The 27,681-nt window shown below is 39.1% G+C and overlaps 1 protein-coding gene and 1 long non-coding RNA gene across 5 annotated transcripts; one reads left to right on the top strand and one right to left on the bottom strand.

The window, feature by feature from the left end:
- On the top strand, positions 1–23,506 carry LOC132492009 (uncharacterized). 3 transcript variants are annotated; one of them, XR_009532778.1, is made up of 4 exons: positions 1–171; positions 13,126–13,183; positions 14,449–14,740; positions 21,430–23,506. It is a non-coding gene; the product is annotated as an uncharacterized LOC132492009 (long non-coding RNA). The 3 variants fall into 3 exon arrangements; XR_009532777.1 differs by having other exon boundaries at positions 19,476–23,506; XR_009532776.1 differs by lacking the exon at positions 21,430–23,506 and adding an exon at positions 17,779–18,042.
- On the bottom strand, positions 16,722–27,681 carry LOC132492008 (protein NipSnap homolog 3A-like). Of its 2 annotated transcripts, XM_060101125.1 has the most exons (6): positions 27,444–27,679; positions 24,428–24,638; positions 22,435–22,593; positions 20,818–20,967; positions 17,129–17,215; positions 16,722–17,038 (listed from the first exon to the last, which is right to left on the bottom strand). In XM_060101125.1, exons 1-6 carry the CDS (start codon positions 27,501–27,503, stop codon positions 16,962–16,964), a joined length of 744 nt encoding a protein of 247 aa, XP_059957108.1. In that variant the 5' UTR covers positions 27,504–27,679; the 3' UTR covers positions 16,722–16,961. The 2 variants fall into 2 exon arrangements, with proteins under 2 accessions (XP_059957108.1, XP_059957109.1); XM_060101126.1 differs by lacking the exon at positions 20,818–20,967 and having other exon boundaries at positions 27,444–27,681.

Raw genomic sequence — 27,681 nt, 5'->3', positions numbered from 1 at the left:
GCCAGGAGACATTTTGGGCACGCCCCAGCAGCAGGTCCCCGAAGAGCCAGTGTACGAGCGGCCAGAGCCCTAGTCAGGCTCCTTCGGAGGGCAAGCATGGCGCGGCTTCGAGCGCTGCGAAGGACAGCGGCCGGTATTCTTCCTTAAATTCCTTCTGTGGCTTCTCTACTGGTAGGGAGCAGCTCCTACTGCGGCGGGGGTGGGTGGGTGGGGGAGGGGGTAGAGGGGGTGGACAGCCCAGTCAGCGAGGCGTCCACCACCTGCCGGGCCCGTTAGGTGTCAGCCTTGACCCTTCGGTGCACTTTTGTTCCCTCAAGAGATCTTACCCCCAATGTCAGCTGTGACATTAGTTAGTTAATTTAACCTCATCTCCATGCACACCTGCATACACTTCGTAAAAATTCGTGTGTAGAATGCGAGTTTGTGTGACCATTGGGAAGGCAGTATGGATGCGTGCCTGTCGTGCTTTGCATTTAACTCGTGGACCTGTTTGCCGGGGTTAATTTTTACTCTGGTGATTTACATGTAGCTAAAGACCAGTGAGCCTTCACTCTTCTTTATTAAGTGCATTCTCTCTCCCTGTCGCCACCTCCAGCATGGCCTTGTTAGAGAGAGTATTTCTTAGTTGCTCAGAGGAATGGGGGCACTGAACTAGATAATGGAAATTCAAATTTAAACAAACAAATCAGCAGACTTCTGATCTTGGCTTCTTATTCTTGATATTGGTCCCAGAGTAACCGCTTTGAACATTTTCAGCTGTTTCTTCTAATGCTTGTTTCCCTTTTTCTGAGTTATATACACTTTCTGGTGCTTCTTGATATTTTCAGTTACAGATAGTATCTATTGCTTGGAAATTGAGGATATAGGTCTGTTAACATACCATTCACCCAAAATACACTTCCTTTCCCTCATCTGATAAATCACATTAAAATAGTTAAAATTTACACTATATTGATCTTTATGCCTTTATCACTAATTACATTACCTTCTTACACACATAACTACACACACAACACATAACTAAACCCAATTACACAGTAGTTACATTCGTGCACACACTGAAGTGATATTGCTTATACTATTAAGGCTAGGGAATTATTAGAGGGCTCTCATCTGTGGTTGTATTGGTTGTGCCTTTGCAAAGACTTTTGAATCATCTGCTCAGAGGAAGGGAGGCTTTTTAAAGTTAGTAATTCCAGAGGTAGTGAGTCAGTTTTTCAAGTTGATGGGCGTCCATATCTAACCAAGCAAGACAAAAAAACATCATCTGTGCCTGGACTGGATCTTTATGTTTAAGTTTATTTTCTTAGACTTTTTCTCCCTAGAATTTACAATTCATACCCTCATTCAACCCGTATTAATTAAACTCCTTTATGCTTCAGGCACTTTTACAAAAACTGGGGTGCAGAGGTGAACAAAAGTCAAAGTTCGTGTTCTCTTGGAACTTCCAGGTTAGGGGAAACAGGTAAACAAATGAAGGAAAAATATGTTAGGGATTGATAAATACAATGAGGAAAAACACGTAGGATATGGAGAATAGAAAGTGCTGGAGGGAGGTAGCAGGGACTGCTAGCTATTTCCCAATAGCCATTCTTCTCCCACCCCACCTTTTTTGAAAATTAGCCATAGAACCCTTGCAGCTTAGTGCAGCCATGTGACTAAGTCCTGGCCAGTGGGATGTGTTAATGCATTTATGACCTACTGTAAGTGGTCTTAAAGCAGTTTAGGTTGTTGCCCTCTTTGTTTCTTTCTTATTTCTGCCTGCTGGAATGTGGATGTAATGGCTTGAGTTCCTGGACTATGAGGTAGAAACCACATGCTGAAGATGGCAGAGCAAGAGAGAAGCAGCCAGAGTTCTGACACCATGGAGCACCATACTAGGAGCCCTGTATGAACTCCTTTTTTACTTGAGAAATCATTTTCTAGTGGCTTAAACCTATGATCTTAATGAAAAGGAGAGTATTTTCTCTTTTTCATTTGTTTCTATTATTTTCATTATACCTATCACTTATTAATCACCAAATTCTTTGCCAAAAGAATAAATTTCCTCTCAGTATGATTAAACCCATTAATCAGCTTAGCAGTTTCATCTTCTGGCATTGTCTTTTGGGTGTCTTTTGTTTTCTTGCTCCAGTGTGGACTAATTGTTCTCTAAGATAGCATGGTAGTAATTCTGGGATCTCCTCTCACTGATATCCTGGGGGTCTCATTTGCCTTGTGTTGGACCTCCTGTTGCCAGGATTTTGTAGCTTTTTTTTTTTTTTTTTTTTACTCCTACATTTTGGAGAGGGTGCGTGGGAGTTAAACTTTTGAGACTTGCATCTCTAAAAATGTTTTATTCTGTCAACCCTCTTGATTCATATGTTGGTTGGGTATATAACCCAAATTCTACATTGGAAATAATTTTTCCTTATATTTTCAAAGAAATTCTCCAGGGTATTATAGCTTCTAGTAAGAAATTCATAGCGTTCTGATTCCTAATTCTTTGTATGTGACTTGTTTTTCTTTCTCTTTTTGGAATCTTTTATGCTTTTTTCATTTTCCCTGGGGTTCTGAAATTTCACAATTACTGAAATTTCACAATTACATGCCTTGGAGTAGGCATTTTTTTTCATCCATTTTTCCTCACTCAGTGTCCCCTCTTAATCTGGACACTCTTCAATCCTGAAAAATGTTTGTGTTTCTTGGAGTTTTTTCCTTCTCTTGTCAATCTCTGGAACGTCTGTTTTTCAAACATTCTGCCTCCACTTGATCTTCTCACTTTCTTTTTCTACTATTTTACATCTCTAAATGTGTAGGTTTTTTTTTGGTGTAGGTTTTCTTGGGGTTAAGTACCACAGTTTTTTCTTTATTTTTTATTTTTTGCGGTACGCGGGCCTCTCACTGTTGTGGCCTCTCCCATTGCGGAGCACAGGCTCCGGACGCGCAGGCTCAGTGGCCATGGCTCACGGGCCCAGCTGCTCCACGGCATGAGGGATCTTCCTGGACTGGGGCACGAACCCGTGTCCCCTGCATCGGCAGGTGGACTCTCAACCACTGCGCCACCAGGGAAGCCCTAAGTACCACAGTTTTATCTTCTAACTTATCTACTGAATTTTAAACTCCTACTTTCACAGTATTTATTTACAAGAGCTCTTTTTTATCCCTTCCCCAGAATATTTTTATTTTTAAAAATAATATTCTCTTTCTTTTTCATGGGTTAAATATTTCTATATCTGTGGACATTCATTACAGGTATTTATTTTAGTCATTGTTTTAGGTCTTTTTCCTGTATTATTTCTTTTTCTTTCAAGTTTTATTATATTTTCTCTCATTTGATTCCTTTTCTCTCTTGTTACTAGGGTTTTTCCTATAATATTTTTATGTTTGTGATCCTTGACTATCAGATCATATTTTGGAGAGAGACAAAAAAAAAAAAATTGACAGCTCTTTGAGTACCTGGAGGGGTGGCTGTCAAACAGTGGTCTTCACTGTAGGGTTTTCTGACTGGGCTGTTTCATCACTGGGGAAATTGCCCCATTTGCTACCATGTGTAAGTCATTTCTCTTAGTTACCCCTCTGAGGAAACTTCCAGGATTCCATTTATGAGTTATAAGCCTTACTGCCAGTTTCCTATGACTGAGGAGGGTAGCATACTGAATATCTCAGTGTTTGGTTGGTAGTCATTCACATAATTTATTTAAGACTGGTTTTGACACTTTCCGCTGTATCTGGTATTCCTGAATGTGGTTCAACCTTTCAAGAATGTATTAAATAGGTTAGGCTAAAGTGCTGTAACAAATAGACACCAAAATGTATGTCTCAGACACAGTAGGATTTTTTTTTTATGTTCCAATACAGCTTTACTTATAGACATTGAAATTTGAATTTTATATAATTTTCACATATCGTGAAATAGAATTCTTTTAATCTTTCCCAACTGTTTAAAAATGTAGAAATCATACTTAGACCATGGATTGTGTAAAAACAAGGTGATAGAGCAGATTTGGTCCACAGCTTATAGTTTATAGACCCTTTTTTTTTTAGTTTCTGCTTTATAACAAAGTGAATCAGTCATACATATACATCTGTTCCCACATCCCTTCCCTCATGCATCTCCCTCCCTCCCACCCTCCCCATCCCACCCCTCCAGGTGGTCACAAAGCACCGAGCTGATCTCGCTGTGCTCTGCGGCTGCTTCCCACTATCTATCTACCTTACGTTTGGTAGTGTATATATGTCCATGCCTCTCTTTCGCTTTGTCACAGCTTACCCTTCCCCCTCCCCATATCCTCAAGTCCATTCTCAAGTAGGTCTGTGTCTTTATTCCCGTTTTACCCCTAGGTTCTTCATGACATTTTTTTTTTTACATTCCATATATATGTGTTAGCATACAGTATTTGTCTTTCTCTTTCTGACTTACTTCACTCTGTATGACAGACTCTAGGTCTATCCACCTCACTACAAATAGCTCAGTTTCATTTCTTTTTATGGCTGAGTAATATTCCATTGTATATATGTGCCACATCTTCTTTATCCATTCATCCGATGATGGACACTTAGGTTGTTTCCAGCTCCGGGCTATTGTGACTAGAGCTGCAATGAACATTTTGGTACATGTCTCTTTTTGAATTATGGTTTTCTCAGGGTATATGCCTAGTAGTGGGATTGCTGGGTCATATGGTAGTTCTATTTTTAGTTTTTTAAGGAACCTCCATACTGTTCTCCATAGTGGCTGTACCAATTCACATTCCCACCAGCAGTGCAAGAGTGTTCCCTTTTCTCCACACCCTCTCCAGCATTTATTGTTTCTAGATTTCTTGATGATGGCCATTCTGACTGGTGTGAGATGATATCTCATTGTAGTTTTGATTTGCATTTCTCTAATGATTAATGATGTTGAGCATTCTTTCATGTGTTTGTTGGCAGTCTGTATATCTTCTTTGGAGAAATGCCTATTTAAGTCTTCTGCCCATTTTTGGATTGGGTTGTTTGTTTTTTTGCTATTGAGCTGCATGAGCTGCTTATAAATTTTGGAGATTAATCCTTTGTCAGTTGCTTCATTTGCAAATATTTTCTCCCATTCTGAGGGTTGTCTTTTGGTCTTGTTTATGGTTTCCTTTGCTGTGCAAAAGCTTTGAAGTTTCATTAGGTCCCATTTGTTTATCTTTGTTTTTATTTCCATTTCTCTAGGAGGTGGGTCCAAAAGGATCTTGCTGTGATTTATGTCATAGAGTGTTCTTCCTATGTTTTCCTCTAAGAGTTATATAGAGTCTGGCCTTACATTTAGGTCTTTAATCCATTTTGAGCTTACTTTTGTGTATGGTGTTAGGGAATGATCTAATCTCATACTTTTACATGTCCCTGTCCAGTTTTCCCAGCACCACTTATTGAAGAGGCTGTCCTTTCTCCACTGTACATTCCTGCCTCCTTTATCAAAGATAAGTTGACCATATGTGCGTGGGTTTATCTCTGGGCTTTCTATCCTGTTCCATTGATCTATCTTTCTGTTTTTATGCCAGTACCACACTGTCTTGATTACTGTAGCTTTGTAGTATAGTCCGAAGTCAGGGAGCCTGATTCCTCCAGCTACATTTTTCGTTCTCAAGATTGCTTTGGTTATTCGGGGTCTTTTGTTTTTCCAAACAAATTTTGAAATTTTTTGTTCTAGTTCTGTGAAAAATGCCAGTGGTAGTTTGATAGGGATTGCATTGAATCTGTAGATTGCTTTGGGTAGTAGAGTCATTTTCACAATATTGATTCTTCCAATCCAGGAGCATGGTATCTCTCTCCATCTATTTGTATCATCTTTAATTTCTTTCATCAGTGTCTTATAATTTTCTGCATACAGGTCTTTTGTCTCCTTAGGTAGGTTTATTCCTAGATACTTTATTCTTTTTGTTGCAATGGTAAATGGGAGTGTTTTCTTGATTTCATTTTCAGATTTTTCATCATTAGTGTACAGGAATGCCAGAGATTTCTGTGCATTAATTTTGTATCCTGCTACTTTACCAAATTCATTGATTAGCTCTAGTAGTTTTCTGGTAGCATCTTTAGGATTCTCTATGTATAGTATCATGTCATCTGCAAACAGTGACAGCTTTACTTCTTCTTTTCCGATTTGGATTCCTTTTATTTCCTTTTCTTCTCTGATTGCTGTGGCTAAAACTTCCAAAACTAGGTTGAATAAGAGTGGTGAGAGTGGGCAGCCTTGTCTTGTTCCTGATCTTAGTGGAAATGGTTTCAGTTTTTCACCATTGAGGACAATGTTGGCTGTGGGTTTGTCATATATGGCCTTTATTATGTTGAGGAAAGTTCCCTCTATGCCTACTTTCTGCAGGGTTTTTATCATAAATGGGTGTTGAATTTTGTCGAAAGCTTTCTCTGCATCTATTGAGATGATCATATGGTTTTTCTCCTTCAACTTGTTAATATGGTGTATCACATTGATTGATTTGCGTATATTGAAGAATCCTTGCATTCCTGGAATAAACCCCACTTGATCATGGTGCATGATCCTTTTAATGTGCTGTTGGATTCTGTTTGCTAGTATTTTGTTGAGGATTTTTGCATCTATGTTCATCAGTGATATTGGCCTGTAGTTTTCTTTCTTTGTGACATCCTTGCCTGGTTTTGGTATCAAGGTGATGGTGGCCTCGTAGAATGAGTTTGGGAGTGTTCCTCCCTCTGATATTGTTTGGAAGAGTTTGAGAAGGATGGGTGTTAGCTCTTCTCTAAATGTTTGATAGAATTTGCCTGTGAAGCCATCTGGTCCTGGGCTTTTGTTTGTTGGAAGATTTTTAATCACAGTTTCAATTTCAGTGCTTGTGATTGGTCTATTCATATTTTCTATTTCTTCCTGCGTCAGTCTTGGCAGGTTGTGCATTTCTAAGAATTTGTCCGTTTCTTCCAGGTTGTCCATTTTATGGGCATAGAGTTGCTTGTAGTAATCTCTCATGATCTTTTGTATTTCTGCAGTGTCAGTTGTTACTTCTCCTTTTTCATTTCTAATTCTATTGATTTGAGTCTTCTCCCTTCTTTTCTTGATGAGTCTGGCTAATGGTTTGTCAATTTTGTTTATCTTCTCAAAGAACCAGCTTTTAGTTTGGTTGATCTTTGCTATCGTTTCCTTCATTTCTTTTTCATTTATTTCTGATCTGATCTTTATGATTTCTTTCCTTCTGCTAACTTTGGGATGTTTTTGTTCTTCTTTCTCTAATTGCTTTAGGTGCAGGGTCAGGTTGTTTACTCGAGATGTTTCCTGTTTCTTAAGGTGGGATTGTATTGCTATAAACTTCCCCCTTAGAACTGCTTTTGCTACGTCCCATAGGTTTTGGGTCGTCGTGTCTCCATTGTCATTTGTTTCTAGGTATTTTTTAATTTCCTCTTTGATTTCTTCAGTGATCACTTCGTTATTGAGTAGTGTATTGTTTAGCCTCCATGTGTTTGTATTTTTTACAGATCTTTTCCTGTAATGGTCGGAAAAGATACTTGATACAATTTCAATTTTCTTAAATTTACCAAGGCTTGATTTGTGACCCAAGATATGATCTATCCTGGAGAATGTTCCATGAGCACTTGAGAAAAATGTGTATTCTGTTGTTTTTGGATGGAATGTCCTATAAATATCAACTAAGTCCATCTTGTTTAATGTATCATTTAAAGCTTGTGTTTCCTTATTTATTTTCATTTTGGATGATCTGTCCATTGGTGAAAGTGGGGTGTTAAAGTCCCCTACTGTGAGTGTGTTACTGTCGATTTCCCCTTTTATGGCTGTTAGTATTTGCCTTATGTATTGAGGTGCTCCTATGTTGGGTGCATAAATATTTACAATTGTTATATCTTCTTCTTGGATCGATCCCTTTATCATTATGTAGTGTCCTTCTTTGTCTCTTCTAATAGTCTTTATTTTAAAGTCTATTTTGTCTGATATAAGAATTGCTACTCCAGCTTTCTTTTGATTTCCATTTGCATGGAATATCTTTTTCCATCCCCTTACTTTCAATCTGTATGTGTCTCTAGGTCTGAAGTGGGTCTCTTGTAGACAGCATATATATGGGTCTTGTTTTTGTATCCATTCAGCCACTCTGTGTCTTTTGGTGGGAGCATTTAGTCCATTTACATTTAAGGTAATTATTGATATGTATGTTCCTATTCCCATTTCCTTAATTGCTTTGGGTTCGTTATTGTAGGTATATTCCTTCTGTTGTGTTTCTTGCCTAGAGAAGTTCCTTTAGCATTTGTTGTAAAGCTGGTTTGGTGGTGCTGAACTCTCTCAGCTTTTGCTTGTCTGTAAAGGTTTTAATTTCTCCATCAAATCTGAATGAGATCCTTGCTGGGTAGAGTAATCTTGGTTGCAGGTTTCTCTCCTTCATCACTTTAAGTATGTCCTGCCACTCCCTTCTGGCTTGTAGAGTTTCTGCTGAGAGATCAGCTGTTAACCTGATGGGGATTCCCTTGTGTGTTATTTGTTGCTTTTCCCTTGCTGCTTTTAATATGATTTCTTTGTGTTTAATTTTTGACAGTTTGATTAATATGTGTCTTGGTGTATTTCTCCTTGGATTTATTCTGTATGGGACTCTCTGTGCCTCCTGGACTTGATTAACTATTTCCTTTCCCATATTAGGGAAGTTTTCAACTATAATCTCTTCAAATATTTTCTCAGTCCCTTTCTTTTTCTCTTCTTCTTCTGGAACCCCTATAATTCGAATGTTGGTGTATTTAATGTTGTCCCAGAGGTCTCTGAGACTGTCCTCTGTTCTTTTCATTCTTTTTTCTTTATTTTGCTCTGCAGCAGTTATTTCCACTATTTTATCTTCCACCTCACTTATCCGTTCTTCTGCCTCAGTTATTCTGCTATTGATCCCATCTAGAGTATTTTTCATTTCATTTATTGTGTTTTTAATCGATGCTTGATTCATCTTTAGTTCTTCTAGGTCCTTGTTAAATGTTTCTTGCATTTTGTCTATTCTATTTCCAAGATTTTGGATCTTGGAAATAGAATCTTGGATCAGCTTTACTATCATTATTCTGAATTCTTTTTCAGGTAGACTGCCTATTACCTCTTCATTTGTTAGGTCTGGTAGGTTTTTATCTTGCTCCTTCACCTGCTGTGTGTTTTTCTGTCTTCTCATTTTGCTTATGTTACTGTGTTTGGGGTCTCCTTTTTGCTGGCTGCACATTCGTAGTTCCCGTTGTTTTTGGTGTCTGTCCCCCGTGGCTAAGGTTGTTTCAGTAGGTTGTGTAGGCTTCCTGGTGGCGGGGACCAATGCCTGTGTTCTGGTGGCTGAGGCTCGATCCTGTCTCTCTGGTGGACGGGTCCACGTCTGGTGGTGTGTTTTGGGGTGCCTGTGGCCTTATTATGTTTTTAGGTAGACTCTCTGCTAATGGGTGGGGTGTGTTCCTGCCTTGCTAGTTGCTTGGCATAGGGTGACCAGCACTGTAGCTTGCTGGTCATTGACTGAAGCTGGGTGCTGGTGTTGAGATGGAGATCTCTGGGAGATTTTTGCTGCTTGATATTATGTGGAGCTGGGAGGTCTCTTGTGGACCCGTGTCCTGAAGTTGGCTCTCCCACTTCAGAGGCACAGCACTGACTCCTGGCTGCAGCACCAAGAGCCTTTAATCCACCCGGCTCATAATAACAGGGAGAAAATGTAGAAAGAAAGAATTAGTAGAAGAAAGAAAGAGAGAGGGAAAGAAAGGAAGAAGGGAAGAAAGGAAGGAAGGAAGGAAGGAAGAAAGGGAGGGAGGGAGGAAGGATGGAAAGAAAGAAAGGAGGGAGGGAGGGAGGAATGAAAGCAAAAGGAAGAGTGAATGGAGGAAGGTAGGGAGGGAGGAAGGAAAGAAAGAAAGACAGGAGGGAGGGAGGGAGGAAGGAAAGAAAAAGAAAGTGGGAAGAAGAAGGGTGGGAGGGAGGGAGGGAGGAAAGAAAAAGAAAGAAGGAAAGGAGGAGCGGAGGGAGGGAGGGAGGGAGGAAGGGAAGGTAGGAAAAAAAGGAGGAGGTAAAGTAAAATAGAATAAAGTATGAAATATAGTAGCGTTATTAAAATTAAAAAGTAATTATTGAAAAAAAACCGACAGATAGAACCCTGGGACATATGGTGGAAGCAAAGCTATACAGAGAGAATCTTACACAGAAGATTCTACATACACATTCACTAAAAGAGAGCAGGGGGAAAAATCAAAAATCTTGCTCTCCAAGTCCACCTACTCAATTTGGGATAATTCGTTGTAAAAAGAGGAAAAGGGCGAGAAGTCTGAAATCTTGCTCTCTAAGTCCACCTCCTTAATTTGGGATAATTCGTTGTAAAAAGAGGAAAAGGGGGGAAAGTCTTAAATCTTGTCCTCAAAGTCCACTTTCTCAATTTGGGATGATTCGCTGTCCATTTATGCACTCCACAGACGCAGGGCACATCAAATGGACCGTGGAGCTTTAATCCGCTGCCTCCGAGGCTGCACAGAGAGATTTCCCTGTCTCTGCTCTCACAGCTCCCGGGTCTCAGCCTTGGACCGGGCCCCGCCTCTGCGTGTAGTTCGCCGGAGGGCGTCCGTTCTTCGCTCAGACAGGACGGGTTTAAAGGAGCCGCTGATTCGGGGGCTCTGGCTCACTCAGGCAGAGGGGAGGGAGGGGCGCACAGTGTGGGGCGGGCCTGCGGCGGCAGAGGCCGGCGTGATGTTGCAGCAGCCCGAGGCGCTCCGTGCGCTTTCCCGGGAAAGCCGTCCCCGGGTCCCGGGACCCCGGCAGTGGCGGCGTGCACAGGCCCCCCGGAAGGCGGGGCGGACAGTGACCCGCGCTCGCACACAGGCCCCGCGGCGGCGGCGGCAGCAGCACCCCCAGCGTCCCACGCCCGTCTCCGGCGCTTCCCCAAGCAGCCCTCTTAATGCTCTCTCCTCGCGCACCAGGAAACAAAAGGGAAAAAAGTCTCTTGCCTCTTCGGCAGCTCCAGACCCTTTCCCCGGACTCCCTCCGGGCTAGCCGTGGTGCACTAACCCCTTCAGGCTCTCTTCCTGCCGCCAGCCCCAGTCCTCTCCCTGCGCTCCCACTGAAAGCCGATACCCGAGCCTCAGCTCCCAGCCCCGCCCGCCCCGGCGGCCAAGCAGACAAGCCTCTCGGGCTGGTGTGTGCCTGAGGGCACCGATCCTCTGTGCCGGAATCTCTCTGCTTTGCCCTCCACACTCCTGTTGCTGTGCTCTCCTCTGCTACTCCGAAGCTTTCCCCCTCCGCCACCTGCAGTCTCCGCCCGCGAAGGGGCTTGTAGTGTGTGGAAACCTTTCCTCCTTCACAGCTCCCTCCCATTGGTGTAGGTCCCGTCCCTATCCTATTGTCTCTGTTTATTCTTTTTTTCTTTTGCCCTACCCAGGTATGTGGGGAGTTTCTTGCCTTTTGGGGGGTCTGAGGTCTTCTGTCAGCGTTCAGTAGGTGTTCTGTAGGAGTTGTTCCACGTGTAGTTGAATTTCTGATGTATCTGTGGGGAGGAAGGTGATCTCCGCGTCTTACTCTTCCGCCATCTTCCTCCGGGCCACAGTAGGATTTTATTTCTTGTTATTTTATTTTATTTTTTTTTTGGCAGTACATGGTCCTCTCACTGTTGTGGCCTCTCCCGTTGCGGAGCACAGGCTCTGGACGCGCAGGTTCAGCGGCCATGGCTCACGGGCCTAGCCGCTCCGCGGCATGTGGGATCTTCCCAGACCGGGGCACGAACCCGTGTCCCTTGCATCGGCAGGCGGACTCTCAACCACTGTGCCACCAGGGAAGCCCTATTTCTTGTTCTTTAAGATCTAAAATGGGTTTTCCTAATTGGCAAGCAGCTCTTCTGTATGTGGTGAATTAAGGACCCAGGCTTCTCGACCCTGTGGCTCTGCCATCCTTAGAGCCCCACCATCAACTGTATCTAGTCATCAGAAAGGGAGTGAGAATTTACAAGGGGAAAGTACTTACCAGATAGTGAAGAGTAAAATGCATGACTGTAACTTAGAGAGGGAAGACATTGCTAAGTGCTGAGATAATTTCCTACTCACTTTCTCACAGGTTTTAATTATCTGCCAAACGCTGTGAGTTAAGCTTTATCTCCAAGTGAGAAAGGTGAATTTCTGAGAGAGAAGTAAATTTCTCAGGTTCACTGCTGCTCAGCGGCACATCCAGGGTTTAAAGCCAGATTTTAAAACTGGTTCAGTTTACCATTTATTTTAAATCAGTTGAGTAATCAATTCACTTTTTAATCTCTTTTAGCTTTACTTGACCATCATGGATTGCTTTTACAGCGTCTTTATAATTTTTTATGCGTTAATTATTCTCAACATTGTATTGAGGGCCACAGCATTAGTGCAAGGGGCTGATAGGCTTGTTCAAACCCATGGGTCCTGTTGTCTCTTTTGCCCCTTTTTAGGTCCTTCAGGATAGTGCCTAGGATTTTCCCATACACACTTTATGATTGAACCTCACGTCCCTCTATCTCTTATGAAGGTCGACAGACACATGGTTTATAGCAAATCAACACTACACAGATTAATATTCCTTCAGAAAATCATTCTGTGTTGTCTTTGCAAGATAGCTTAACGACATTAGTTGAAGTAGTCTTCATATTCAAGATGATTTTCTTCTTATATAGACACTGGATATTAAAAAACACAGCTCCCAATTTTCCCACTCTGTTGGAGTCATTGGAAGTTCGCACTCAGCACAAAATAAACATTGAAAATAGTTAGAGAAAAGTCGTAATTTTACAGGCCGCCTTAGTATAAATTCTATTTCAAAGTATATTTCATTGAATAAGGGTCCTGAGCCTGTGAGTGTTCTGGAATGAGACCTCTTGGTAGATTCATGTGACTAGAGTCTCGTTTGTGATTACCTCTTCAATGAGAGCTAGGCCCTCATTTGGTTGGTTAATTCTTTTCTCATTCCTGTCTCGCTGACCTTCTCGTTCTTAAGAGGTTCTAATAAACATTGATTATTCTCAAATCATATATCCTATTCCTCTCTCTTTCAGAGAACATCAATGATACCTATTTTGCAGACAAGAGAATATCAGATTCTAATGTGCCTGATACCATGTAGGAGCTGTCGTGTATATTAATGTCTTTTACTTAATATTTTCTTTCTTATTCTCTTTCATTTCACTTTGTGAGGTTCATATTTCCATTTTACAGATTAAAACAAAAACAGCAACCAAGAAGCTCAGAGAGATTAAGAGACAAAGGTAACAAAGTAAGTTGTTCAGATATGGTTCATTCATTTTAATACTCCCCAATAATCCAGTGTTTGAGTATACTGTTGGCCTGTATCTGCGGATTCTGCTTTAGCGGGTTCTGCACCTGTGGATCAAAAACATTAAAAAAAAATTCCAGACAGTTCAAAGAGGAAAAAACTTGAATTTGCTGCCCACAGGCTACTATTTACATGGTATTTACATTCTATGTACAGCTATTTCCATAGCATTTGCATTGTAGTAGGTATTGTAAGTATTCTAGAGATGATGAAGTATAAGGAGGATGTGCATAGATTGTATGCAAATACTACACTGTTCTCCATAAGGGACTTGATCATGGCAGATTTCGGTATCTGCTGGGGTCTTGGAACCAATCCCCTGAAATACCAAGGAACATTTGTACTATAACTTTGTTATTTCTTCCCTATTGATTTTTAAGTGTTTCCATATGTTTATTTTATAAATAATGTTTCAGTGAGTAACTGGTACATGGGAGTAGCTGGCAGGTAAACATGGTCACCTAACAGTTTATTGTTTAAGACTTTTAAATACAAAGCCATCACTGGCACTTAGTGATCTTACATTAGTCAAGACCGAGCTCCAGTTAATACTTGAAAATGTAGATCCCATATGTGGAGCATGGCAATTATTGTTTCTGCGTATCTCCTATAGTGTATCAGTATAGGTCACTAGGAATTCTATATGACCCTGTATAATGGGTGTATAAGACCGTTCTTATAACAAGAATCTGTTAGAATTTTTGTTTCTGTTAGATTAATATGCTATACATTGTTGTTTTCCAGTTTACTTACAGCCAGAAGAATTTAACATATTTGAGTAATTTCACACTAATATTTCTGCATTTATTAAGTTTTCAAACCAAAGCAGTCCTTTGTGTGTGTGAGAATTTACAAGCTGCTGCTCTTATAATGTCAAAAACTGAACCAAAGTGAACCCCGTTAGGCTATTCTCAGACCATTTTTAAATTAAATTAAATTAAATTAAATTAAATTCCATTTATTTATTTTTGGGCCAGGCCTTCCCCGACCAGGGTTTGAACCGAGGCCCCCTGCTGTGGAAGTGCAGAGTCCTAACCACTGGACTGCCAGGAGATTCCTTCTCAGACCTCTCTCAATAGTTTCATTTTGGTACCAGACTTTTTCATGAACTCAGAGAAATCAGTTTTTCATTTGCACTGTCAGTTTTTTTACCTCAATGATGTTTTAACTCTGAATAAAATAATTTTATTTTATTTATTGAACAGGTATTTTTCCCGGGGCTATTCTTCACATTTTGCATGTGTGCATGTGTGTGTCCACCTTGAGTCCTCAATTGCATCAGTGAACGCTCAGATTCTCACTGACTTTCTCTTTGCAAGAAGAACATGTTAGTGGACGTAATTACGTCCATCTGTGTCATCTCTGCGATGTCCTCTGTCCCGGCCAGGCTTGTCGTGTTCCTGATCCAGGGGTGCGTCAGCAAATAGAAGCACCTGTAGTTCATCAGCGGAGTGAAGCCCATCATTCTACTGGCTCTCCAGTTCTGTCTAGGACATGGTAAGAATGCTGGTCTGCTGCTGCTTTATAAACCTTCATCAGGGCTCTGGACTGGATGGATGAAAGGGCCCCTGGCCATCACCAGGAAATGTTCTAGCTAGTCCAAAGATAAATGAAAGAGGAAAAGGCAGACCCAGTTTTACACTTTCATGTGACCAAACATGGCCTTAAGCACACAGCTGATCTCACGCCAGAGGAAATCCATCCACACACACTGCAATTCATACCACCACCACCTCATTCCCTAAGTGACCACTTTTCAAGAAACTGAGGTGGAAGACTCTTAGTCAAAACTCAAAACCAATGCCTCTAACATGTCTGATAGATTTTAGCCTTCAGAGTTAGGGTGTTCTTTGCCTTACTAGGAACTCATCTGTCCTTCAGGTTCCTGAGGATCAGGTAAGTGAGAGATGACCGTGCTTCCTATTTTTCAGGTTTCCCATAGATAGTTAATTCATAATTTATTGTTTTTGCAGTGTGTTAGAAACATAAAATAACATAGCTGTAAGTACAAGCTACCAGGAGAGCTTAGAAGTGCCAAATCTAGTTTAAGAAGGCCGAGGCACTCAACTAAAATAAAAACTAAAGTTGTTTGTAAGAAAATCCTAGTATGTCTGTGATGGTACTGAAGAAATTCTTGTAAGGTTACTAGCAGGCTATTTACTTGAGGTGACAATATTTACAATAAAGACACTACATTATTACTGTCTCATTACCTTATGGCAACACAACAACAGCTCCAGAGATGAGGATAAAAATATAAAATACAATAGAAAGAATCAGATTGTATATGTAGGCTTTTATTAGGGCAGACATTTCCATAATTATAAATCTCATTAAAACAGATAGATGACCTAACACAACATTGTAAATCAACTATACTTCAATTTAAGAAAAACCAAATAGATGACCAAGTATCTTTATTAAACAGTGATCCAAAATGAAGTAAAAATTAGTAAAATTAACTGTAAATGAAGACACTGCAAGCACATAAACCAATGAGTTATCAATGTGCTTTAATACCAGGACCTAGGGCTTCCCTGGTGGCGCAGTGGTTGAGAGTCCGCCTGCCGATGCAGGGGACACGGGTTCGTGCCCCGGTCCGCGAAGATCCCACATACTGCGGAGCGGCTGGGCCCGTGAGCCATGGCCGCTGAGCCTGCGCGTCCGGAGCCTGTGCTCCGCAGCGGGAGAGGCCACAGCGGTGGGAGGCCCCTGTACCGCAAAAAAAAAAAAAAAAAAATACCAGGACCTAATAACATTATTTTCCAAGTAATTGATTAATTATTAATGTAAAAACCATTATTAACATAAATGGCACAGATGATTCTGTACTTTTCTGTAGTAAAGAAATGTTTAATGGATTTTTTTTATGGATCCCAATTGGTATTATATAGAAAATCTTACTGAACAAAAACTTTTATAATCTCAGAAAAACAGACATGATGAAAACGTTGATAATTTATACATACAATTTAACTATACTATCACAGGTATGGAAATGTAAGAATCATTTGTATGTAAGAAAATGGTATAGGGCTTCCCTGGTGGTGCAGTGGTTGAGAATCTGCCCACCAATGCAGGGGACACGGGTTCGAGCCCTGGTCTGGGAGGATTCCACATGCCGCGGAGCAACTAGGCGCGTGAGCCACAACTACTGAGCCTGCGCATCTGGAGCCTGTGCTCCGCAACAAGAGAGGCCGAGACAGTGAGAGGCCCGCGCACCGCGATGAAGAGTGGCCCCCACTTGCCACAACTAGAGAAGGCCCTCGCACAGAAACGAAGACCCAACACAGCAAAAATAAATAAATTAATTAATAAACTCCTACCCCCAACATCTTAAAAAAAAAAAAAGTCACTGGAACAGGACTTTACCATTAAAAAAAAAAAAAGAAGAAAAGAAAATGGTATAAAAGCAGAGGGTTGTCAAAATAGAGAACAAGAGATATTCTGAAACAAATGAAAAATCAAGACATTGTAGTAATGGCAACTATTTTTAATGTGTGACAGATACTGAAATACCAAGGGGAAAATGAACAGACTGTTTCCTGAAGTAGTGGTGACAGTGAATGGAGAGTAGCTTTTAAAAAATGCAAGGGATATAGCAAATTAGCTTACCACCTCCTTCAAATAAAAGTGAGAATCTCTTGGAAGAATTTAAGCACCATTAACAAACACATCTTATGGCAGTTCATGCAATGCTTTGTATTTCCGTGGAAAGCTATTTCAATGGTGAATATGATGTAGGAATCAGAAGCATATTTTGCTGAGACACTAGGTAATTGACACTTTCCCGAACTGAAAAAAAAATTCATAAGAAGGTATATAAAGTTGTTGACAAAATGAAATTTGTTCTAAGAATAACTCGTACCTAGTGAAATAGCTTACCAGCTGCCACAACTCTGGGATCCTCATGAGACTGGTGTCTCCCAGCTGCTCGGCTATCCTCACTCTCGTTCCACCAAAGAACATGAACTGCAGAAATAAATAAACCAGAAATAGATTCTAAAGACTGTGGCATTACTCAAATAAGAAAGACAGAAACATTCATCAGAAACTAAAAGTCCTATTCTTTAAATCAAAATAGTGAGTATCAAAAAGGTAGCACTAAGTATGTTAGTGATAAGATTTCAGAGGAGTCAAAGATTTGGGAGAGAAATTTATAAATTAATTAGTCAAACTGGTTTTATAGAAGAAGAAACAGAAGGATCTTACTTTATTTTGAAAAAGCAAGATTATAAAAAAAATTATGCTCACTACTGAATATTTGGCTGATGCAAAGAAGAAAACTGAAAGTAGCTGAAACTTATCCACCCAGAGAAAACCTTTATTAATATTTATTGTATTTCTTTTAAAAGATGAGAAATATAAAATTAGGGTCTTACTGTATATTATACTTTGTAATTGATTTTAAAAAGTCAACAATGAGAAGTTTCTATGACAATGCTATTAATCTTTAACATGTGAATTCTGCCCCATAGATGTAACAACTTTTTACACCAGCCCCTTATTGTTGATTTTTTTTTTTTTTCCTGCAGCACGCGGGCCTCTCACCACTGTGGCCTCTCCCGTTGCGGAGCACAGGCTCTGGACACGCAGGCTCAGTGGCCATGGCTCACGGGCCAAGCCGCTCTGCAGCATGTGGGATCCCTCCGGACCGGGGCACGAACCCGCGTCCCCTGCACTGGCAGATGGACTCTCAACCACTGCGCCACCAGGGAAGCCCTATTGTTGATTATTTATATCACTCAAAATAGTGTGGTATTCTACAGAATACTGAAATAAATGTTCTTTTACTTAAATTATTTAAAAATTTAAAAATAATTACAATGTAATACATGTTGGCTGTATAGATTTTGGAAAATGCAAATAAATAAAAAGAGAAAGCAGGAATAGTTTCTAATCCTACCACCCAGAATTCACCACTTTGCTATTTTGGTGTATCTTTTCCATATTTATGTATATATATATGTATTTTACATTTTTATGTATTTATAGACACACAGCATATATGTTTATGCTTATATGAGATGCATGATATATATGATGTATATGTGTGTCTGTGTATTACAAGTATATTATATACATAGGGTCATACTACATTGTTTCTAAAGTTTCCTTATTGTAAACAATGCTGACAAAAACTTCCTTAGAGCAGCACCTATCATGTATATTTATAAAAATAACAATGTCAAAGACAAATCACTACTTACATTTATTGGGTGCTTCCTATGTGCTAGGCCTGGCTCTAAGCGTTTTTCATGTATTAACTCATTTAGTCTTCACAAGAATCCTAGGTGGTAGGTTATGATTATCATTATTTTATCAATGAGCAATGTAAGGCACAGAAAGGTTAAGTAACTCACTCCAAGTCACAAAGTTAGTAAGTGGTGGAGCTGGGATTCAAACCCAACCAGTCTGGATCTCATTATTTCCTCAATGTAAACTCCTAAAATTAAAATTGAGAGAACCAAAGGGAGTATCTTATATAGGTACAGTGTATATACTATAAGTTGTCCAGAAATGATGCACTGAGTTATACTCAGCATATTACTATTCCCTTTTCTCCACTGAGAATGAATTTAAGATTAAAAAGTGTGCACACTCATTTTCAGTTTTTTCTTATAAAAGTTATATATGTTCATTATAAAAATTAAAATACCACTTAAAAATTATTTTCATCATTCAAGTGACCACTATATATTTTATATTCTTTCAAATTTCCTTCCTGTGTAACTGAACACACCTATACAACTATGCATATTTCCTAGAATATTGGCAAAAATAATTTTAAAATTAAGACTTTTCATTTATATTGCTGAATTTTGTGGTGGAGAATTATTAAGCCAGTATATGCTACACAGTAGGGGTACTTATTTTTTCCCAGCTTCTCTGGTACTATATCTATATAAGTATGTCTTTATTTGGTGAAAATGGCATCTCCTTATAGTCTTAATCTACGTCTTCCTAAATATATATTTAGTAGTCATCTGTACATCTACCTTTGCATACGTTTTTACATTTCTTTTTGCTTTTGAATTTCATTTCTGGTGTCTTAGGGCATGCAGAAAGATTGAGTCTTTTTATAAAAAATTAATCACTTGATATTTTTGCCTTCATTGTTTTCATTTGTTTTTTGGTTTAGAAATATAGTTCTCATCCATATTATTTTAAAAAAGCATCCAGGGGGACCTCCCTTGTGGTCCAGTGATAAAGAATTCATCTTCCAATGCAGGGGATGCAGGTTCGATCCCTAGTCGGGGAATTAAGATCCCACATGCCGTGGGGCAACTAAGCCCGCGCATCATAACTACTGAGCTCACATGCCTCAACGAGAGAGCCCAGGTGCCGCAAACTACAGAGCCCACGCGCCCTGGAGCCCTCACGCCACAACTAGAGAGAGAAAACCCGTGCTCCACAACTAGAGAGAAGCCCGCGAAGAGCCCGCGTGCCGCAACTAAGACCTGATACAGCCAAAAAAAAAAAAAAAAGCATTTATATTTTATTTTAGTAATTTTATGACTTCTTTTCTTCTACATTAAAATCTATAATCCATTTGAATTTTATTTTAGCATGTGGTATGAGATAGACATCTAATAATTTTCATAATTTTTCTCCTCTTCGTATATTTTCCAGCTTGAAAATATTTTTTTCTGTATATTCGGATTCTTTTCTTAGGATATGTTACTAGAAGTTAAATTTCTGGGTAAAGATCAGACGCTCAGTTTTGAATGTTAGGTTTGAGATGTCCACTGGACATTCAAGTAAGGAAGTTGAGGAGGCAGATGGAAATAATGAATTAGCTATTCTTGGTCATTTATCCTTCCAGATGAACTATACATGTATTTTCTAGAGTTTGCCACAAAAAACTGTGAAATTCAGATTGCAGTAACTTTCAAATTTAACGTTAAAAGCCTCAAATAGGTGTTTATTAAGTAAAGATATGCACTATCTATCTGTCTGCCATGTGTTACTCTCAGTGGAGCGTTAGGAAGTCATTAATCATGCATATGCATTATTTTTAGCATATATATGAATATGAATATATATGTATACACATATATACATTCACCTACATATATATGAATGACACAGGAATAGAAAGTCCAAAATGTTAACAGTGTTATCTCTAAGTAGTGGAAAATGGTTTTTTTCCACCTTTGGTCATGGCCATGATATTTAGTCTCTGTAAAAATATGTATTACTTTTTCATTCAGAGACAAACACTCTATCCCAAGTAATGTTATTTTTAAAAGTCAATAAAAAATATATTTAGAGGATAAAAACGATGAAGAACAGATTTTTCTTAGGCTCCTTGCAGTTTTTTAATTTTATCATTTTGATGTATCATGGCAAACAGGAGTTCAACATTTGGAAAAGCCTTCAGAAGTGGTTAACATTCTAAATAAATGTTACGTAAAACAGGTATTTTCAACCCTTAAAATGACAAAAAACCCTAAATATTTGGCAATAAAAATTAAATACATGGCATAATCAAAAACAGTGACAAAATATTGGAGGAACTTAGTAGGTCACCAGTACACTTTAAATTTCATAGAAGAAATGGACAACTATACCTCTGTTGAGTGCTCCATATTCTGTATGGAAAACTCCAACTAGTTTTGAGTAGCCTAGAGTGACATGGGCATTAACTGCTCTTTTAAATGCGTCACCCCACAGAGCTGGCCCACCAGGTTTCATCTGAAAAGTTACCAGCTCGTAGACTCCTGGAATAGGGAGAAAATAATTTATAAAAGATATTCAAGAAATTTCTCATCAGGTTAGCGTGGTTCCAGTGGAAGGCTAATCTACATATACAGATTTGGAGGATCGAACATAAAAATGTTTATGTACACATATTTATGATTTCTTTGCATTTCTTGCATTTTTCCTAGCTTTTATGTTTAGAAAGTCTTTCTCCATGTTTAAGGGTGAGCTATTAAGCTTATCATAGAGAACAAAGAAAAAGGAAGCTATATTAAGCTATTATCGGAATGATTTTTAATCTATAAAATTAGTCATTTAAACAAATAATGAGAATTTATGACAGGATTAGGATTTTTGAGCTGCCTGAGTCTAATTCTAGGTAAGAAATGAATAAGAAAAGTATTTTCTGATCTCATATATTTCCTTCTTCTTTCCAATTCTGAGAGGAAACACTTTTTTGTTTGTATAATTTCCCCCTACAGGTTTCCATTTCTAACAGGAACAGCCAGCAAACAAAGGACCCAAAGTGATATGTGAGATTTTGAGGGGAAAAAAAATGAAGAAGGTGGTTTTATTGTTCCTAAATGTCCAGGTAAACACTTGAAAATCAGTTTACCTTCTGGTCAGAAGTATGGAGCAGGTAGAAAAAAAGAAACTAGGGAACAAGTAGATTTGAGAAGTAAAAGGAGAAAAAGTACAAAGCAACTAAAGAATTATAAACAACATAGAGGCAGATAACCAAGATGTGACACTGTTCTAGGAGCCACTAAGTTCATGTAGACAGTGCTGAAGGCTGAGGGGAGGTCCAGGTGGATAGGATCCAAATAAGACATTTCAAATCTTTTGTCATCTAAGATACACTATGAAGTTGGGATTATGGGGGAAAGAAAACTTAGTGTATGCTTTTAAAAAGTCTGCCTTTTTAAAATTAGGTTGAGGTAAATATTTCCCTTAAGTCAGTAAGAAAGTGAAATCAGTAAGAAGATAAATCTTTAATAATTATTTTCAAACTGAGAAATAAGAGGAAAACAAAAAAGTTAAACTACAGTAATTCTGCTTAACAGTTTAAATTAATCCATTCCCCCCAGTTTTACAAGCAAAGATATACTTACTGTTTTTAGATTAACTGTAATCTGTGTAAAAAAAATACTAAGTTATGAGAAAATATCATACATTTTCCTTTACCTACCTATACATGTGTTCTGTGTTCTAGATCCCCAACTTCTCAACCTTTCTTCCCATGTAAACTTTTCATATTCATACCTAAACTTTAACAGTTTTTCCAAATTGGAAAAAATTTCATTATTTAATGCTCATTGTTTTAATTGTAAGCAAAGAGCTCAAATTCATTTTTATCTCTATAATCACAATATATTCTGATATAAAACAAAGGATTACTTTTTCCTACGGAACTTTAGTTTTTATAGCTTAAAATCTTCAGTATGTTCTTCATTAAAATTCAGTGTAATTTAGAGAGACGAGCTTACCTTCTTTGGGTGGTTTTTCTAATTTGCACCATGGCACCAGATAAGTAATTTCACTCTCTTGTTTATCAGTAAGACCCAAAATTGGAATGAGTAATTGTTCTCGCCATTCCTTATCATTGGCCAAGGCTTTCCGAACTTCAGTTTGATGAGCAAAATTGTCTTTGGGAATAACAGGAGTAAGAAAAATAAGTTATTTTGGTTTAAAATCACCTGTACACCTTTAACATATATAATATTGTATATCAACTATACATCAATAAAAAAATAAAATCACCTGTACTATTTCTGGGTTTCATTCAATTTAGCAAATGTTTATTGAAGCCACATAAGGACAATATGTTATATCACTAGAGATACCAACATAAGTAGTTGCTCATGGCCTAAAGGGGGAGTGGCAATGTAAACAACCAATGATGTCATATAGTAATGGGCTTTATAGGTGCTACCATTTAGTAGGTAGTTGTGAGACTTAGGTAAGTTATTGAATCATTCTGTGCCTGTCTCTTATTCTGTGAAATAGGGATAATGATATAGTATCTACCTCCAGGGCTGTGGTGAGGATTAAAAGAATTGGTACATGAAAGGAGCTTAGAACAATGTTTGGCACCAAGTGAGTACTCCGTATATATTATTTATTCTTATTACTTGAGGCATTTAAGTTATAGTGTTAGTTTAGAGAAAGGCTGTTTCTTCAGTAGTGCTGGTGGTGGGTAGTCAGGTCAAGGTACAACTGAATTAAATTTAACATAAATGAAATTAAGATTTGCTTTTTCAGCCTCTTTGAACAAACAGCTTCCAAAGAAACAGTGCTAATTCTTACTTATTGACACCCATTCTTTTTACCCAGTACTGTTTCTCTTCTGTTTGTTACCCGAACAGGTATATACATTTAATAACATATAGGCCTAGTACTATATTATTAGAGCCTAAGGTTAATGGTAAAAGAGTTTTCTATGGTTTATGCTAGAGATAAGGAATAACATCTGTCTTAGAGCTTAAGTAAGTTATATCACGATCTTACTAGTAATTTTCTTAATGGGACATAATTCTTCTTGTTGCACATTAAAGCATAAATTGTGTTTTAATGGGGTTTGTCCTATTACAACAGGGAAATCCTCTAAACTATGGCCATGTTAAATATAGAATGAGCATTTTTCACAATAAAGTATGTGATGAATATTAACTTTGGACACTATTATGACTCTTAACTTGATGACCAGACACTAAATGAAATTATTAAAAAGTTCTCTGGATATCATCAAGTCCTATGTGGACTTCAGAAATTAGACACTGGAGTAACAACCTGGGGATTCCTGTAACCTGTTCTTCATTGTCTACTAAACCAGCAGTAAGTCAGCTTCAATATGGGGAGAATTCTAATTCCTTTGCCTTTACTTCCCTAGAGCAGCGTAATGATAGTGAATTCCCTGAAACCTTGGGGTATACGAACAAAAGTGGTTCCCTAAATTTAACAAATTATTCAGTCTGAGTCGGGTGAGGCCTGGAAGTTAACTATTATCCCCATGAACCTCAACTAACCTAAATTAGAAATATTGAATTGTTTCTACTAAAATCCTGATATCCAGTTGCAGATTCAACAATAAGAAAAAATAACTCTCCCTTTTATGATCTCTACCCACTTGGGCTCTTGCAGTCAATGCTTTAAATTTTTCATAAATGATCTATACAATAAACCATTCTATGTTCTTTCTGAGCATTAAAGGCTAGTTCACAATTTCATGATTTGAAATATGAGATGTCACACTTTCCCAAGGATGATACATAGGAATTTGGGCAAAAGTTGTTAGAGGTACCAGTGGGAGGAGTAATCACTGAATTCATTTTTTGTTGTTGTTGTATTTGTTGTTCCTCTCTTTAAAAGTTGAATTTAACCTGTGTGTATTTATAGTAACATAGACCCAAGAGGTAAGTGTCATGTAACATTTAAAAGAGTGAGAATCTGTACTGAATACTTAAACTGGAAAAATCATACCATACTTCCAAATATGAAATACTTTATCGATCCTGCCTCCACATTCTACACTCCAGAATCCAACCAATTCAGAGTGAGCTGTCTGAAGATGTATGTTTTTCTTAACATTTTCCAGAAACTCATTCATCTTTGAAGGTTTAACGCAGTAAGTACGAAACTCATAGAATGTTCCATCATATTGTCTGGGGCCTGTAGCAAAAGATGAACACACCTGAAGAAACATAAGGCAAATTTAAGTATTTGGGGAACTTACGGCTTATAATATCATGTTACAACCACATCTAAATCTGCAAGAAGGGACACTCATTAGACTCACACTCCATGTTTGTACCTCTGTTGTCATCTCTCCTTAGAATTTGCTGAGATGTTAATAAAGGTAAGTACTCTTAAGCGTGCTGAATATACAGCTACTGCTTCCTAGCAGGGGTCCCTTAGCCACCTTTTCATGAAAAGTTAATCATAAGAAGCACTAGGGTCTTAATGAGAGTCCTTTATCCAAGAACTATAACTAGGATTCTAATTAATTACAAATGGTTTACCTTATTTATCCAATATTCTATCTTTAGTCAATACTATATGTTACAGTTATATATTTAAATGAACTTTATAAAATATACAGGTGTTCTGGCAGTAATGATGGAAATACGTTTACCTGCAGAAAGATCTTCTTTAGGTTTTTTTTAAAAATGTAAGTTTCAATTCAGGTTAAAGTATTTTCCAAATTCAGGGAAGTACATCACTGGTAAATAACAGAACTGGAATATAACTAATGTTAAAGGGAATCCATAATCTATTAAATTGCACTATAACATGGTGGTAGACTGTATGAATTCTATAAAGGAAAATCAACAGGTCAGAACTGTCTGAATCATTATTAGGTTTAATTATAGATGCAGTGTGAAGAAGGGCATTTAATCCACCCAATTATACTAGGTTGATGGAAATATCCCTTAAGAACCATTAGTTCTTCTTGTATTAGAGGTATGGTCACTATATAAATTTTTGCTGTGTTTAATCTTCTGAGTCTTAGTGAACTTAACTTTAGGTAGGAAATTACCTGCCAGAAATTATCCCCTGTAAATGTAAATGTGTATGTAAATACGTATATGCACACCTGTATACACACGCTCTCATATGGCATTTGTCTTTATAATTTCATGTTATTATAGTTTTGGATATCATGTGCCAATTCCTGAAGCTGATTAATCAGAATTATCTAATACAAATGTTGGTACAAACAAAGCTATGGACAAATTTGGGGCTCATGTTGACCAGCTGGTATGTCAAATGAAACCAGTAGGCTCCTTTCTCTGACATATTTCTGGTTATAACACACAATTGCCTATATATGTGATTTAATTGTGCATAATGTCATATTTATAATTATCTACTTGAGTTCATTCCACTCATGTCCCCTATGAGTTATATTCCTATTGCCCAAGTGTCTAAGCTTACAATGAAAGCAGGTATTCCCACCAAAAACAACTGCAGCTACTCCTACTTTTGGTGGACATGTTTTTTTTTGTGTCATTTTAACCAAATTCTAATAAGACAATATTACACAAACAACTGCCTGGTATAATAGTTTAATAAGTATTATAAATAATATATATCAGAAAATGAGCCAGTGGGGTATTTGTAACAGTTGCTTTTTTAGTTGATTTTTCAGGAATTTGTATTGATACTTGGAAACAAGTATGTGGTCAAGGCACATAATTTTGTTATCTTCCACAAGAGAAAGAAACAAGTAACAAAGGAAGCCCAGGGAAAGGTTAAACAGCAGTTGAAATAAGTATGTGTGTGCTCGGGGGAGGTGATTTTTGTTGTAGGGCAGAAACTAGAACTGTGCTGGGAGAAGAATCATGAGTACTTCAAGCTCCCTTATACTCGTGTCAGGGCTCATTTTCAGCAGCAGTAACTTCCAAGTCACCTATAAGAGAGCATTTGATCGACATTTAGTAAAGTCAAAGTTCAGAATAAAGTTGTAAGGAATAATTTTGGCCCTGCCCCGGTAGAGAGAATCAGTATAAAGGCTGTATTGCTCATTTTGAGTGAAGGGACCGTTATGGCTCCTCTTTAGTCTTTACAGGAAGTCAGTCTCTATGTAAATCCCCTTCCTGTCCTATCCCTTGAGAAAGAAGTACAAACCTAAACATCAAAAAACAACAAAACATCTCTAGCTTAGATTCACAAAACAGGACAATCCACGACAGTTAAGGCCGAATCACAAAAATCTATTTTGTACATTTCTCTCTTAACTTTTTAAATTTATTTAATTATTATTATTTTTTATATGTCAATGCCAATCTCCCAATTCATCATTTCTCATTTAACTTTAATGAGGTTGTCATCATCATATTTTCTAGGAAGTTCCCGACCCTGCATGACTTGGGCACTGACTGCAGAAGACAGTGGCAGCTGGGTAGATGCTGCACCACCTGTACCCTGGGCCCCTCTCTGAGGTTCTCTGCAAAATGCTCATAAGTTCTACTTCATGTATAAGCCCGTTCACTTGCTAGCGTCAGGTTGACCTTTTTCTCCTTCACCCTTCAGTCTAGAGGGGCTTGTGGCTTGTCAAAAGTCAGTAGAAGAGGCTGGACCAGTGCCTGGCATAAGGACCAGTGCCTGGCATAGGGACCAGCACCTGGCAAGGGACCAGCGCCTGGTACAGGGACCAGCGCGGTGAGCCCAAAGGCGCGGGGCGGCAAGAACGCAGCAGCTGGCGCTTCAGGGGTGGCCTCAGGGCCGCCGGGCACCCAAGCTAGAAAAGCCCCCCATCCATGGTTGTTCCCGAGCCGGCCGTAGACGAAACAGGCAGCCGGTCTTCCCCTAAGGGCACCCCTTCTCCTGCGCGCTCCAGGGTCCTCGCTTCCAGGTGCTGGGACTTGCTCTACAAGTACGCAGCAGCACAAGGCTCCCAGGTCAGGGAGCACGAGCCGGGTGGTGCGCCTCCCGGGCCCTCCCCTCCCCTTCCGTCTCCCAGGGATCATTTTGGGCGCGTCCCCGGGGCGGGTACCTGAGGCGCCAGGGTCCGAGCGGCCAGGGCCTTAGTCAGGCTCTTTCCGAGGGCAAGCATGGCGCGGCTTCGAGCGCTGAGAAGGGCAGCGGCCAGGATTCTTCCTTAAACTCCTCCTCCTGTGGCTTTCCGACTAGCAGGTAGCGGCGCCTGTACGACTGCCGGACGCAGGCTCGGGGCGGGGATCCGCGGGTCAGCTCCGCCTCACGCCCGGGGTTGGGCCGCGGCCGGAGAGCGC

The sequence above is a fragment of the Mesoplodon densirostris genome, chromosome 6, assembly GCF_025265405.1.
Source record: "Mesoplodon densirostris isolate mMesDen1 chromosome 6, mMesDen1 primary haplotype, whole genome shotgun sequence".
Classification (NCBI taxonomy): Eukaryota; Metazoa; Chordata; class Mammalia; order Artiodactyla; family Ziphiidae; genus Mesoplodon; species Mesoplodon densirostris.
Note: the sequence above shows the minus strand (reverse complement) of the source record. Positions and strands in the feature narration are given on the sequence as shown.